Source organism: Polyodon spathula, chromosome 22, assembly GCF_017654505.1.
Source record: "Polyodon spathula isolate WHYD16114869_AA chromosome 22, ASM1765450v1, whole genome shotgun sequence".
NCBI classification, from domain to species: domain Eukaryota; kingdom Metazoa; phylum Chordata; class Actinopteri; order Acipenseriformes; family Polyodontidae; genus Polyodon; species Polyodon spathula.
In genome coordinates, this window is record NC_054555.1 from 25161277 (window position 1) to 25177651 (window position 16375).

At 36.7% G+C, this 16375-nt stretch overlaps 1 protein-coding gene across 1 annotated transcript in view; it reads left to right on the forward strand.

Moving 5' to 3' along the window:
• Positions 1–16375, forward strand: part of LOC121296880 (adhesion G-protein coupled receptor D1-like) — a 63401-nt gene that overhangs the window by 27785 nt on the left and 19241 nt on the right. Inside the window, exons 14-19 of the mRNA XM_041222771.1 lie at positions 2674–2747; positions 2966–3089; positions 10019–10122; positions 11034–11145; positions 12221–12374; positions 15792–15858. Coding sequence (XP_041078705.1) covers positions 2674–2747; positions 2966–3089; positions 10019–10122; positions 11034–11145; positions 12221–12374; positions 15792–15858 — 635 coding nt within the window. The remainder of the gene's footprint in view (positions 1–2673; positions 2748–2965; positions 3090–10018; positions 10123–11033; positions 11146–12220; positions 12375–15791; positions 15859–16375) is intronic.

The window sequence follows — 16375 nt, forward strand, 5'->3', positions numbered from 1 at the left end:
TGAGTAATTGACGTTTGAAGTTATTTTTAAAGCATGCTGGTTTTAATAATAAGCTCAGCTGAATTGATGTGATCATTCGTAGACCTTGGCAGTAGAATAGGTAAGAGGGAACCCCAGAAGGAAAATGAATGCAATCAAAGAGGGCTAAGTGTCTGCAAAGCGCAGCTAGACTTTACATTAACAGCACTGTTACTACAGTGTGCAGCTGCTGAATCCAAACTACTTCTGAACTGCAGCCATACCAACATGTGTTCCAAGAGGTGGACCTGCTCAGAATCAGGAAAGTGATTGCACTGTAGTGTCCTGTATGGAGCAGTGTTGGGGGTTGAGTCAGTTGCCCTTTGTGTACAATAAAGAACAAATGGCACTATTTGGAAGAAAATAAAGGGGGTCAGATTTTGGCTTGGCTAAGTTTTTGGTTGTTACTCCCTCTGTAGTAGTGTAATGTTGCAGCTCAGTTGATGTACTACAGTAAAACCAGGTTATCTGTGGCCCCAAACATTGTTCACCAGTATCAACTCTGATGGGTATAAACTGTACTCAAATTACCATTTATAGAAGCCTTTTATATGTCTCCAAAGACAGCTTGTATAAAAGTATTTCCACTGTATCCTATTTCAATGTGTGTTATACAATTCCTTTTGTGTTTGAGAAGTTGCATGGCAATTGTTACACTGCTTTTGCCACACTGATTGTTTCAATCTGTTAACCTATAAATAATATATTTATAAACCCCCTGTCTTTAAAAGTATGTAACACCTCTTTAAAAAAACAAAAAACAAAAAAAAAAACTATTCTCTAAATTTCGGATGAATTCCATGTGTATGCAGACACCTTGAATCAATCCATACCCGCCTCAAATTAAAACATTATGTAAAACACATTTTATACATTCACAGTAATAACAGTGAGTGTAACTTGATAGACGCGAGATAAGCTGTTCTTTTTCTTCTTTTTTATTCCAAAGGGTGGAGTTGTTAAAGAGAATAAGTGAACTCATTCAGTCTGTGTGGAGATTCTGAGTTTGATAGATGTGTGTCCTTTTTGTTGCAGAAGAAGGTAATGAAAATAATCTCACAAAGAGGTAATTCAATTTTCCAATTAAGAACCGAGTTCTAAACTGGACCCCAGCTTTTGGCAGACGTTGAGATTCTTTTTATGTGAGAAACTGGACCGAGGAGTCTAGAGATTTCATCTGTGAGCCGAGCCAAGCCCTAATTACCACACTCATTCCTAAAACCATTAGCTCACTTTCCCCTGGGAGTCCAAATCAGATTTAAGGAATTACACGGAAAATGTGAGTTGTAGTCATATAAAGCGCTTTAGGATGGTAGGGAGTCGTAGTACAAATGCATACAATGTAATATTCACCTTTGGAAAATGAATGATGTGCTTCTTTTTATGGTTGTTCTAGCTCTCAAATGTGTTCTTGCACTGGTGGGTTGATCAATAGGGTTCTTTTTTTTTTGGGGGGGGGGCGTATTTATATGTCTTGCTGGTTGTTACTGAATTCATCTAAAAATGTTTTTTTTTTAATTATTATTTTCATTTGAATCCCATTTGGTGAGATAGTTACAGAGACACCTTGAGCCAACCTATGTTTCTATCTACCATTGCGATTATTTTTATTTATTATTTTGATGAATTTGTATCGAAAGCAGACTTTCATTTCCGTCAGCAGCAGATCTAGAGCAAATCGATTTAAATTGGGACTGTCAGCCCGAGTTAGGATTACCAGCTGGCAGAACTTGCTGTCTCCAACCCTTGCTGATAGTGTAAGTTACCTAAGAGCGTCCAATTGCGAAGGATGCAAGAGGAACTAGATGAGATTGAGTTTTACAGACTCATCACATGGTGCAGATGGAAATGTGGATTTAAGGTGTGTTTAAAAACTAAGGAGGAAAAGACTGTGCACTTCATCCAGTAGAGTGGAACTTGGTTTCCAAGCCCTCTGGAGCCAGTTTGTGATCATTAAATTGCTGACAAAAGTGTTCAGCTCCAACAACAACAATGCCTCTTAAACATGAAAGAACAACGTCAAGCACATATAGCCATAAACTTTTTTTTTTTAAATGAGAACCACTTGAGCTGTTTTTTTTGTTTTTTTTTGTGCAGATGATAAATGATCTGCATTTCTTCCAGATGCCTTTCAGCTCAACTGAGAATTGAAATCTAAGTAGAGTGATTTTAAGGGAAATCATTGTTTTAAGTTGGCCATTCCCATTACAACAACCCAAGCTAGAGTTGTTTTTGTATTATTTTAGCTGAGACCTTCTAAATAATAGAAGTTAAAGGTCTGTCTCTGTCACACCTGGAAAAGAAAAACAATCTGTTTTAATATTTTACTGGTCACTGACTGTATATCGATTACCCTGAGATTTGACAACCGCTTTCATGCCTTGCTGTCTTATGAAGTTTGATTGCTGCCTCAATAGATCAGCTATAGTCTCCTCCACCTGCATACACGTTGGAAGATTATCACTTTAATATGAGTTTTTAAGCTGAGTTTCTAAAGCGTCTTGAGAATCATGCAGGAGCTGTAGAAGGAGACAATGAATTAGTAAAAACCAATAGACCCTTAAAGGTTGAGAAAATTGTGGGCTTGTCATAAACAAGCAGCTGCTAAAGTGACCTGTGAAACTTTAACAAGATTGCTTCATTATATCTTTGCAGAGTCTTGAGCAGTATAGCCTGGCATCAAACAGCAGCAACGCTGTGTTTCTTTACTGCTCTTTTCTGGATTACAGGTTTGTGATCTGTTTCTGAGTATTTTCTTACGTATTCATTTAACTTTAACATTTATAACTTATTCCTGAACAGACATCGATGTCAAATGTTAAAAGAGTTGCCAACGCAATAAAAAGGTATTCTGTTGCCAGCAATAAAAATAAAAAAAGTACAATGAAAAGAGTTTTATTTTGTGTAACTGTATGTTTACTTCTCACCTGTCCTGTATTTTTTGCAGCTCTGGATTTGGAGTCTGGTCCAATGAAGGCTGTGTCAGAGCTGAAGGGAACCTCAACTTCTCCACGTGCCTCTGTAACCATCTCACCAACTTCGCCATTCTCATGCAGGTGGTGCCCCTCGAGGTGAGTCAGGCTAGATCTCCTGCTAGGTGTATGGAACAGCTGTGTCCGCTCAGAAGGCAGCCATTTCTTTCCCCAAGGTGGTTTAACTGAAGAGAATGGGTTTTACCTGCCACTCGAATTAAACAGTTACACTCTTGCTGCAACGTTGTACAGTGTCATGTATCACCTCTGATATACTCTGATATACAATTCATCCAATTTAAACATCTGAAGGAAATGCCTAAAACTCACATGTCCACCCTTGGCTAGTAAAACTAACAACTTTTGAATACATATATATGTTGATTAAAGCTCATGAAACACCCTTTTCTATCAACTGCTAAAGCAACTAGTTGCATTTTTTTGAACAAGTCACTCAAAAAAACAAGCAAGACCTCATTGAGGTTCTTGGATCACAGTTAATTAAAATAGACCCACTTAAATGACTAATTGACAGAAAAAGTTGCATTTCACAGGCTTGCAGAAGTCGTGCACATTGTTGAATTGACTTTACTGCATTATTATAGAAAAATGGAAATGAAAAAAATATAGATTATGTGTGTAATTTATGTTATGGGACTGTGCTTTAGTTCTTGTAATCATTTTTTTAAACACTGTTTTTTAAGGCCTTACATTTATTTTGTGTTACACAACAATTGTGCTGCAAGGGAATGCCATAACATCAAGGTATTGACTTTAAGATTACAAAATTAGGCTCCAATGGTGGCCTGTTTTGTGGCAATAGTGTTTATGCTCTTTCAACCAGAAACTTACTATTCCAGGCTTGTAAATTCACATATGGTGTTGTAGTGTGTTCAGTAATGGATTACATTAAAAAAAAGGTTATATATAGTCTGCTACATATCTCTGTGTTCCAAAAAACATATAAAAAACATATGACAGCTGACCAGAACCAACTGGTATATTTAGCATTCTAAGCAATGAGCCCGATCTTATTATACAGACTGGTGTTACTTGCAGAAAGTTATTCCAATGGTTGAAATTCTGTGACATATGGTACTCAAATGTTAAAATGGCATGGTGAACAATTGTTTTCAATGGGCTCCTCTAGTTTTTGCTGAACACAGTCACTCATTAACACCAGCAACAGAGCATGACCCAGGGGTGAGCTAATAGCTCACTGAACCCCCCCCCCCCCCCCCCCCCAACAAGCAATACGGCTTTATCTGTCAGAAAACAGATTATAACCCCTTCGGGTTCACCCTCGGAAGGGCATTAAATTCTCATATCACGCACTTCCTTATTCATTATTCTCTATATATCTGACATAGGTCCATATTCAAATAATTATTTAAAGTTATTTCAAGTTTTAATTAAAGAAAGTTGGATATTCACTGTCTCTGGGAAAGAAACTTTATACAAGCTGATTCTGTGTTTAGTAAATTAAAACCGTGTTTTTTGATCATGTAACTCTTAATTATACCCTATGCTAAAAATAAATTAACTTTGTTATCAAAACATTTTAAGCTGGCCACTCAAATCAAACAAGTAAAGGGAAACAATTAAAACCTCCAGACCTGTTAAAACTGTTTAAACTTAATTCAATCTTTGCATCTTCCTATTTTACAACTGCTCTAGGTCTTGTATATTGCATAATAAATGATGTTACACATCACAGGGTTTGGCTTCTTTGCATACAACCCCAACTTATATCAAATCCTGAAATTGTACCATCAAAACAACTTGTCAGGAGACAAATATGAAGCAATAGACAGACAGAATAAAGGTTGCAGAATATTTAGCAACAAATTACTGAATGCAGCACACCATTTTCCAAATACCACACTCTAAAGCTCAGTGCACTGTTCAGTTTGTTTGGATCGGTGCTTGTTAATAAGAGTACGATTCAATTTCCTTAATCTTTCTCGTGCATGACTGAAAAAACCTAGACAGGGCTGGTGCACATCCTTTGGTTCAGTGAGTCATGAAAAACTACAAAACGGGTTGTTTGTCTTTCTACGACACCTGGGGAATCATTCCAAGCTAAATTAATTTGAGTTATTCAAAGAAAAACCCGGTTTGTTTATTTATTTAACCATTCATTCATAGATCCATCCAAGGAAGTTTGAGCATGACTCAACTGCAAAAACCTTCAAAGTTTTGCATGGTAATAAAGTAGATGAGAACTGGATAGGGAGCTAAACTTCTGTGTTACTCCTTGAGTGCAGTTCAATGCATGAGTCTTTTAAATTTAAATTTCCAGGTGATTCTTCACATTTTACAGGGGTCTACACAGATAAGGAAAACCTGGTCTATTTAGATGGATATGCTTGCCACCATCTGTTTTTTGTACAGTTTAACTACCCTCACTGACATGTTTAATGCAGAATGCCCCTGTACAGTACACATCATGTTCTGCTTATGGAGTCCAGGATCAATTCACTGCTTGTAGCCCATGGTTACCTATAGTTTCCATCTCTGACTATGTGTGAGTATGACTAATGACATCTAGTGTGGGGAATTGCTGCAGTGATGGGAAACAGAATAATTTAATTTGGGGAGAATATTGAGTGTAAAATAATTGGGCAATCAAATTAAAAAAAGGAAGTACTGCATTAATATGAGTGGGCTGGTTTACTCATCCTTCTCTCAAAGAAAACGCTCCCTTGTTATGTACAGTAATGTAATCACTGCCCTGAGCTGAGAAACTATACTTTGCCTGAGTCTTGTAAGGAAGCTAATTAGAAGCTAACTCCCACACTTGCAGAAGTTTATGTACACTGCTGATTTGCAGTTTCTGGAAAGCTATTATATAAAGTCAGTTTTAATTACAAGTTAGTAAGCAATTGTAGAAAAAAAAATGGAATTGAAATGTATTTTGGGAATTTTAAGTTTAATTGTTTTAATTGTATGGTTAGAAGTATATCCGAAAATGCCTTTCAAGCACTGATGCAACCTAAAATAAGTTACAAAATAGCTGTACATGATACAGCCTTGATCTTTAGTGCCAGTTTGTATTTCTGTGATATTTATGATGGTAGTTTTGCAACTGAGAGCCAGGATCAAACCTCAATTCAGTAAAGCTGCATTTCCACTATCCTATTCTGGAAGCCATTATCAACAAGCGTGTTGCTTCAGTGATATTCTGTCACGCAATAATTGCCATTTTGAGTGCAGGTTTGTCAGTAAACAAATCTGCTTCTCAGGAGGAAATCCTTACTTTGCTGTCATGTAGGAGATATTGTGCAGGTGATAGCAAGAGGAAATGTAATTGCTATTTTAAAGTAATGATGTGGACATTTCTTCCTACATTGCTACTTCTTCCCACGACTAAATACTTTCTTGATACGAGTATTGCATAAAAAAGCACTCTGTGCACATACAGCACAAGAGTTCAAATTTAGAAATAGTAGGGTCCAAATGTCGGGTCAGGTCTAAATGTTTAAATGTTTTTCTGACACCTTGAAATGAAGCCAACAGCAAGCATTTCTGACGTACCTCTCTCTGTGTTAACCTCACTCCTTTCCTTAGGTATCCTGGTAGTTTTTTGCCACGTCTATGTGGATGCAGTTTTATTTTAATGAGTCTCTCTAGAGGCAATTTAAAACTGCTTACCCTATCGTTCCGGCAGAGTCCCGATGTCAAACTTTTTAAAAAGTTTTTTTTTTTTTTTCCAGATTGCCAAATCTGATTACTCTTTCTTACCCTAATAAAAATCACACTGCACTTACGAAGGTGAAATGGGTTAGGTGTGTGTTTGTGTAGAATGGTTTCTATTATATAGTTTTGGTTGGCATCCAATCCTGCTGAGGTTGAGAGCTTTTATTTTCTTCTCTCTTTAAATTTAGACTGACTTCAATTACATGCATGGATTTAAGCATGTTGTCAAGCGTGGCATTGTGGTGATACAGATCAAGTGGAAATACTAATTCATGTATTTGTAAGCACACCAGTACAGGCGAAAGGAATGCTAAGACTAGAAGTTGACAAAGTGATATTTATGCTTGTCAAGCTCATCGTTTTTTTAACATCTAAACCAAAGCAGCTGCATCTCCTTCTGTCTCAAAAAGTGCACAAAACTCAGACTCGTAAATTTAAGACTGCTGAATGTAGGTACCACGATGCCTGAAGGTTTAAATAGAAAGGAACAGTAGATTGTTACATCATTAGATATCTAGTGAATGGCATCAAAGACATTCAATTCAAAGAGAAATAAATGTGTGGTTACTATGTCATCAAAAGCCTATAAATACCTCCAATGTTTGTTTTCAAGCACACTTTCCCTTGACAAAGGTATGTTAAACATACCAAAACGTTGGAAGTTGACTCTTTGAACGAAAACATATACTATATGTTGTTGTGTAGCATTATATTATAACAATGTTCAATAAAACTAACAATATATCAATGTTAAATAAAACAAAAACAAAAATATTGTCTGAAATGCAAAAAAAAAAAGAAGAAAAAAAAGGGGTCGTCAAGTTAGGAGGCGACTGATCATAACTGTAGGAACATTTTAAAAGCACTGTATATTTAAAAACAGCTGTGTTTATTCAAGCAAGTGGGCTCTTTAAAAAAAGAAATACAGTGTGTAATTGAAAAATATTACATTGAACTATAATGACCTACGAATTTGTGCTTGTGTTATTACTAATCCTCTGCTCGTATTACACATACATGCAGTGTATACATTTTGATGCATATTTTAAAGCACATATATCAATGAAAAGTAGACAGAGCGGAAAGTAATAACTACTGTGTTCATTTCATTTTCACTTGATCTGTTTTGTGTTTTGGTGTTTTTATACAATTTTGATCGCTAAAAAGTGCATTTAATTTATAATTTATAACACAAAAATGTTTGTATAGTAATACAATTCTGTGTAAGTACAGTACATCATCACTCCATTTTTAATTTGGTAAATGTTGTTTGTAGATCCACAGCACTGTCTACATGTTAAAAAAAAAATAAAACATTGATTACACTCCCTTTTCTTTGGATTGACCAGAAAACTGTAGCAAAAAGTTATCCGGGATATTTTAGAAACAGAAACACACATGTAACTTAAAACTAGAGTTGGCTCTCTAAATCAATCACTGGGCTCTAAGGAGCTCTGCCAGGAGCTGTATTATGCTGACCTCCTCCATCAGGAGGTTCAGTTTGAAATCCCATTCTTGGCTTTCAGAGCTGAATCCCAGACTCAGATGCTCAGATAAGACATATGAGGGCTTTGGGGGTCACTTTCTTCAGCTCAGGGTTCAACGAATGTGTGCAATGAGAGTGAACAAGCAGGAAATGTTTAGCGATAACAGCCTTGGTAGTGCAACAGCACACAGATGTTATCTTCCTTTAAATTTGATTTGCATGTGATCAAAAAATACACTTTCACGTGCTTTGAGCATGTTTTGGTATGATTCGGCTGTGCTTTTAGCGTCAACATTAACTCATATTGATCTCACATAGTGCCTTATGCAAAAGCATCTCGAAATGCTTTAGAAAAAAAAAAAGAAAGTGGCTTGTTCAAGCTGGAGAGACAAGTTGCATATTATAACCCAAAGTAAACAAGTATGTTTTACTGTTAGATTTCAAATGAAGGGAATACCATTCCAGGTTCAACAGCTAAAGACCCAGCCTCTTACAGTAACTCATCAGTGTGACAAGAAGCCTCCCAGTTTACATCTAAGGGTGTACAGGGCCAGCATGATAAAGAAAGGGAACCATTTTTTTTGTTTTGTTTTGTTTTTAAAATTAATTTACACCTTTTTTTTAAATTGCTCACAAGGGGGCAGTGTGTCTCCATGTGTAGCTCCTGGCTTGTTCTTATTTACTGCATTTCTCTCTGATCCCCATACCAGTCAGTTCAGCAGATTTATAGATGTTTGGTTTACCAAAGAGCAGATATGTGGTTTTAATGAAAATATCCTGGTGAATTGTTCACTTGCAGAAGGGTTGTTCATTTGCATGATTGGTTAGCTTGACTTATTTTGACAGGGTTTTGACATAATTTGAAGGCTCTTCACTTTAAAGCAGGAGAGAATACAATATAGCTGATGCCCTGAGGCTTGATCAAACACCAAGCATGCAATTGTCTGAACAGTAATGCTTAAGTGCAATTCTTCCCAGATTGTTTCACTTCAGTCTTCAACTTCTTTGCAGTATTGCTAAGGTGTTGTATTGGAATAAGCACTCAAACACAGATTTAAACTCGCTGAAATTAAGTTATGCAGGCAGTGAGTTACACGCCCTGTATCGTTTTTATAATGATTCTTACATCATTTCCAAACAACATATAATCAGGGCTGCCTGTTAACAGATAAAACACAAGGCTAACTGCGCCCTGCAATATGGCTCTGTTGATTTAGAGGTGAACTGTCTCATTCAAGGCTTGGATTTGTGAAGAATGCATGGAAGAATGGTATCTTTTCCAAATGACATTCTATAAAGAACAAGGACATTGATAGTGTTTCAAAACTACAGACACATAACACAGAACAGTAATTGATTAAGCTTATATCTACTTCTCTGTGTTCTTTTTACAAGTTATTTTTCCACTTTGTAAATCTGCCTGACAGTGTTTAAGACTGCTAACCTCAATAAATTGGTAATTGTTTTCCTAATGGTAGCCCAGATTTTTAAGAGAGGTCCAGTACTCAATTAGTCCCTACAGAAAGTGCTGTTGGAATGGAACCTGGTATTTTGTGGTTTTCAGTCAGTATCATGGGGCTTCACGCTTTGTCTTGGCCATATTGCCAATAAGGGTTTTCAGACAGAAGCAGTGACCATAATGTTGGTAAAAACCATTAGTCAAGGGTCATCTGGAAATCTTCCAAGGGCAGGATGCAAGGAGAAAAAAAAGCATTGACTCTAACCATTATGTCACAACAGAAGTTTTTATTACATTATAGTCAAAGTTAATTACCAAAAACAGTAAGAAAGTCTAGTAGACCAACATTTTGGCTAATGTCTAATGTCTGATCTTCTCGAACAGCTCAGCCCTGCAAACCAGGTGGCGCTGTCTACAATCACCTACATCGGCTGCTCCATCTCCATCTTCTGCCTGGCCATCACCATTGTCACCTTTGCCATTCTCTCGTGAGTATCTGTCTGTCTGCTTGCTTACTCAGCTGGTATGCATCTCCACCGTTAAAAAAACTTTACAAAAGTTTAGTGAAAGAATGTGCCACGAAAGAATATATGGCCTTTTATTGGACCAATATGTACGTTTTAATTATTATTTTTACAGAATACTGTAGCTTATTGTAATAATATAGCAGCCTATTTCTGCAAAGGGATTTAGCTCCTAACATTTGAGGCCTTGACAATTTCCATTTAAAGCGCTAAAAGTAAGATTAATAGGTTTCATTATAGAAGTTAATTGAATTTTCAAATCCTCCTGTTGGCTCTCTGCTGGTGCATTTTGCAGCTGTGTCGTACTGCATGTGTGATCATTCATTTTGTTTTACAATAAATAAATAGGTGTAATGCAATCTGTGCAATGGGAATATTATAATGGGTTTCCGCTGTTAAAGAGGAAAAACACAGGCAAAGATAAATGAATTAAAAAAAAAAAAAAACATACAGAGGGTCCTCATAGTCACATAATAATCCCAAAGTACATGACAGGTTAAAAGTATTTATATAAAATCATGAGCTTATTAAATGATTGCCTGATGCAATCCGAAACATCTATAGAAGGCTAGGGGTGTATGATTAAAGCTCTGTGAAGCTGCAAAGGTGTAACATCAAGATTCGTTGTTATGTTCACCATGTAGAGTGTAACCAATTAAAATTATAGGTAAAGAAGGAAGTGCACCAGAAGCTCATGTGGTGAAACTTGGTCTGCACATTCTTTAGCACTAGAGTGTATACAAATCTAGTTCACAATAACCATGAAGCCTTCCCTATATTTCTAGGGGGTTCCTCTGTTTGCTGCAAGAAGTTATTTTGCTTTCAAGAGCTGGGGTTTATGTTGATCTTGTTTTGCTGTTGGCGTATATTTGCAGGTCTGTGAGTACAATTCGTAACCAGCGCTACCACATTCACGCCAACCTGTCTTTCGCCATCTTAGTGGCTCAGATCCTGCTGCTGATCAGCTTTAGATTTGACTCAGGAACGGTAAGAAGCAAAGCTCCTTGTTTTTTCACTGCTGACTCACGAGGGCCGTTCCAGATTCCTGTTGGACAGATGTATCGTTTTCTTTGTTTCACTGCATACTGACGACCCGGTAGTCAACAGGTTAACAGCTTTTACCTCAATACTGACAAATTTTATTTAAAAAAAAAAAAAAAGAACGGGTCTGGCGCTACTGGAGCAAGATGTTGTCCGTTGAGAATCAATTGCTCCTGAAGGAAGTTGTCCCATATCAATAGGGTTATTGATTTGGGACAGTAAAACAGCACCTTAACTTCAGCTAAACTTTGTTCTTTCCTCTTCTAATACAAATTTAGACCCCACCGAAAATTCAAATTTTTTTAAAAAAAAATTTATAAAGAGAATTCAAGTTTACATCAGTACATTTGATGTTCTAAAGTTATGTGAAGGTTGGCCTCAGCATGTTTAAAATACATTAGCAACTTTAAATGTACTCCTAAATTTAGAAATGACTCTCCTGCAAACAGGCAGTGGGTTAAGTACATTTTAAAAAATGAATGAAAAGTATCCACAAAAACTAATTTTACCATTGAAGACACTGAGAAAGATGAAACTTTTATGTCATTGTATCAATGTATGTTCTCCAAACCTATCTCTTATGTTTGTAAATTTGAAACAAATACTTATTTATAAGGTTCTGTGCTGCATCAGTAATGAAAATTTGAACAACAGATTAAAATGCTGATTAAAATTGAAATAGGTAAGAAAGCAGGAAGCATTTATAAATACAGCAGGTAAGCAAGGATCTGATGAAATAATGAGAGCTATTAAAGAAAGACAGGATTGTCAAAACATGTCGGGGAGATGAAAGTGTTTTGGCTATAACATGCAACATCTTTTCAATTCTGTTTTTCCCATCTCTGCAATGAAAACTTAAGAATGTCAATAACATGGGGAACGCTAAACATATTATAAGGTTAAATGTACAAAAACACCAAGTGATGACCAGCGAAAATTTTAATTTTATGTGTTATATGTTGGAACCAGTCAGTGATGCAGTCGTTGACTCTTTCTGCATGGTTCTGTTTGTTTATTGCAGCTTCCCTGCAAAATCATGGCCATCCTCCTTCACTTTTTCTTCTTGAGTGCCTTTGCGTGGATGCTGGTGGAAGGTCTTCATCTGTACAGCATGGTGATCAAAGTGTTTGGGTCTGAGGAAAGCAAACACATCTACTACTACGGGATAGGCTGGGGTAAGTCGAGTGGAACTGGCTTATAAAGACATTTGGGAATGTTTCAGTAGTGCCCTCTTGTGGATTAAAGGAGAAATGCAGCCGTTTCCATCCTGGGTATCTATATGACCTGTAGTGAACTTCCAAACGTGAACCGGATACCTAGTATACTGTAAAATTAGCTGTTACTTCAATAATAAATCTGGTGCATTTTAACACTATTGTCAGTAATCTGAAGGCACGTTCGAGGGCTGTTTATTGCTAAATATTCTTGTAAATTAACATTATGTAGCACTTATAATAAAACTTGCGTTCACTTAAATGTTAACAGTACATATATTGCTAACCATAGCACAGCACCAAGAACAGAGCTTACCATGACATTAAACAAAACAAAAATATTACAAAGCTACGTAATGACCTTCCAGGTCAATATCCCTTTTTTCCTGAATCTACATATAAATATGTATTCGTATCGATCCTTTTTATGCAAGGGAAATTCCGTTAATAGCAACATGCACACGGGCCATTATGAATAACTGAAGGTATTGTAGGTTGAAAGTGACTGGATTAATGTAGCTTTGCACAGCTCAGTACCACTTTGAAGGCTCTCACATGAATCTTTAAGTGCATGGAAATATAGCACTGAAAGAGTAAATGAAATTGCAAAAGAAACAGAAGCCCTGTATATAATACATCTTTTGTCTATTTAGATTGAATGATCCTGTAAGTACTTAAAGGGTTTGAAAGCAATGTTCTTACCTCTCATTAGCATTGGGTGCATTATCACCCTCTTGATCTTTGTGACAAATGTATTTTTGTTCTTCTCTTGTTATTTTTTCTGGGGATGTGCAGATTTATTTCAAGAACCATTCGATAGCCTTGTTAAGCTTGTGCTGCTGTTTTTAGTACAGTACTCATTTTGAGTTCCTGTGTCAGATGTGGCCCTTAGGCCAGACCATGTTAATTGATCTTTACCACATGAAGTGACCAGGGAGAAGGTGCTTGAAAATCTGCATGGCCACAACTAAAGCAAAATGAAAAACAATAGACGTGATCTTCAGCACACAATAAGGGGGTCAGCGAGAAATCTGATTTTAAACACCTGGACATAATTTATTTTACTAAAACAGGCTTTGCAAAAAACAACTGCTATACTATAGAATGCATTTTACCTAATGTGACATAACCCATTTCGAAATGCTGTGCAGAGATTAAGAGAAATATGAAAGCTCAATGCTGCTTTGGTGTTGCATGGAATATTTGCAGTACAAAAAAGAAAGGCATTCCCTTTCTCAATGATGTACTAATAAAGCATGATGAGATGGGTTGTATAATGGATCACACCTCTAGTGAACACTGGACTGGAAGCCAGATATTTTAATGAGATAAAGAAGTAGATAGCAGGGTTAAACGACTGGGAATATATCTGCAGAGATGGAGTAGCTATTGTATAATACATTCAGTGCTAGATTCTCACTTACTCCCCATCATCAACGTTGCGTTGTATAATAGCGTGAGAGTTAAGTTGAGTCGTGGTTAATTTTGATTAATTTTGTTACCATGGTTGTTTCCCTTATCAAATGATCACAAAGACAATGGTCAGTCAAGGGCAACTATAATGGTTTCAAGTCATTTGTACAATAATCCCATGCTGGGAAAAACAATCTACAATTTGAGATCTACAGAAAGCAGGAACAGTAAGAACTTTAAATATTATGAAAGTCAAAGAGTGTATGGCAGGGGTTTTCAACCTTTTTTTTTTAAACTGTACCCCTTCTGTCAGGAGGTTTCACTTAAAGTACCCTTGACAATTTCCCCTTGCTGAATGGTACCACAGTTGCAATAAAAGGCAGAATAATCTGGTTAACACATTTATTTTTCCCTTGTTTATTTAATATATAATTTTTCACAACAGTCTGGGACTGACAAATTGCTGAGACAGAAAACCAAACACTAGACTTCATTCTGAAAACTTAATTACATATCTTTGGATGCAAATAATTAAAAGGAAGTATTTAGGAATCTTTGAAATTCACATTTTATTACACAGCAGAAATTGAAAAGGACTTCTAATCTAAATTAATGTCTAATTTTGTATTTTTTTTTTTAATTGCTGTCTTGTGCGCGTTCTTTATTTTCGCGATTCAACAGTTTGTGAAGTTGGTTAATTCGCTGTTAGGCCACATTGACACTAAATCGTACATCTACTATCCTTTACAGTACACAGGCCTTTCACTAAGTCACTGTCATAAGTGTGTGCCCTTTCTCTTCCTGACCAAGGAATGCTGAGCAAACATCCTACGGATTGATCTGCGTCTCTGACAGTAAGGAGATGAATGCTCCTCCTTACTCTTTGTATAAGCACGTCCAATTAATAGCCTTTTAAAATGAGATTAATAACGCATGGAGGAATAGTAGTATGCTCTGAGTCCTTTAAATGTGGATTAGCTTCATTGTTCAGCTGTGGCAGGACTCTATTTTTCTTTATAAATGTATAGCCATGGGGAAATCTAACAGATGCCTTAATGTTGGTGAGACAATATGTAGTAATGATTCCACTGTAAATAAAATAATAAATCATGTAGAAGTTCGCAGAAGGGTTGTGTGGCTTGCTTCATTTGTCTTCAAGGGCAAGCTGGCCGTTTCAACTTTCCTGACAAATAATGTTCTTCAGAACGACATTTCCATCCTTAATATCATTAAAGCATATCAGAAAAAAAAACGCTTAATATCCCCACATGGAGGCTCATTATGCATTGTGAGGCTGTAGCTCAAGTGTGTGTGTGTGTGTATATATATATATATATATTACACACACACACACACACACACATATATATATAATTTTATAACCGATTTAATGTTATTTAATATAAACCAAGTTGGCACTTGAAATTGTGCCCGAAGGTCATTTTTCTTTTCAGCAGACTCATCAGACATATTCACGAGGCAAATATTGTTTTCTTGCCGACTAAAGTTAGTGTGAAAGACTGGGCTGAATTCCTTCCACCAAATCGTCATTGGCGTGTTTTTATTTTCAGAAAGGACCTTTTCACACAATGAAGTTGGCAAACTGAAAGCAAACAGCTCAGATATTTCACTTAGTAGCTTGTAAGCAGTCTTATTCGTATTTTAGTTGTAATTGTAAAACCGGGAGCGACCATTGGCACAACTATCATCCTTTCCGCCAACGCATGTGAGATTAGAGCACTGCAGCTGGATGCATGCAGCACAGCAATCACAGCATGCAAATAGCCATAATGAGTGCAGGTAAGAACACATTCTGCTTTTTTAATGGAAAGCAGAATTGCCTTTTCTGTTTTTCATTATCAGTTGAAGGCAATTGCTACTCCAGCACTGTCTGAAACCAGGTCTGTGATTCAGTTCCAGAATAAAGGCTTTAGTTCTAATTGATTGTGTCTGATCTCTTCTCAGGGTCTCCCTTGGTGATCTGCGTGGTGTCTGTAACATCAGCACTTAACAGCTATGGAGAAGTGGGCAAGTAAGTAAACAGCCCTGGTTATGTGGGCTTAACTCCTCTGTGAATCTATCTAAGGCTCTAATTAAAACATGTATTTTCTCAATCGGTTTTAAGCAGCTTATTTAGTAAGGCTGGCAGAACTAGGCTTTTCTTTAGTTGGATATATGAGATTGGATAGTTAAGTCAGGTGCTTAGATAGTTATTTCTTTTTAAACCTGCAGGTATTAAAGTCAGGCCCTGGTAGCTTTGTGTCTAGGCTTATTCAATTGTAGCCTGAGCTACAGCCTCACCCTAGCTTGCTTTTCCCAGATAGCTATCTGGGAAGACAGTGAAGGCAGTATTACACTTTTCAAGACTGACTCGAATGGACTCGAATCACCAGCTCCCACATTGTACATACCTCTTTAAAGCTGCAGTTAATGCTCAGGTTGTTCAGGTGTTGGATTTTTGTAAAGATATTGACCCACTATTTTCCTCTTTTGAGCCCTGAGCAGGGACTCACGTTATAGTTAAGGCTTGTAACAACCTCATAATCCTT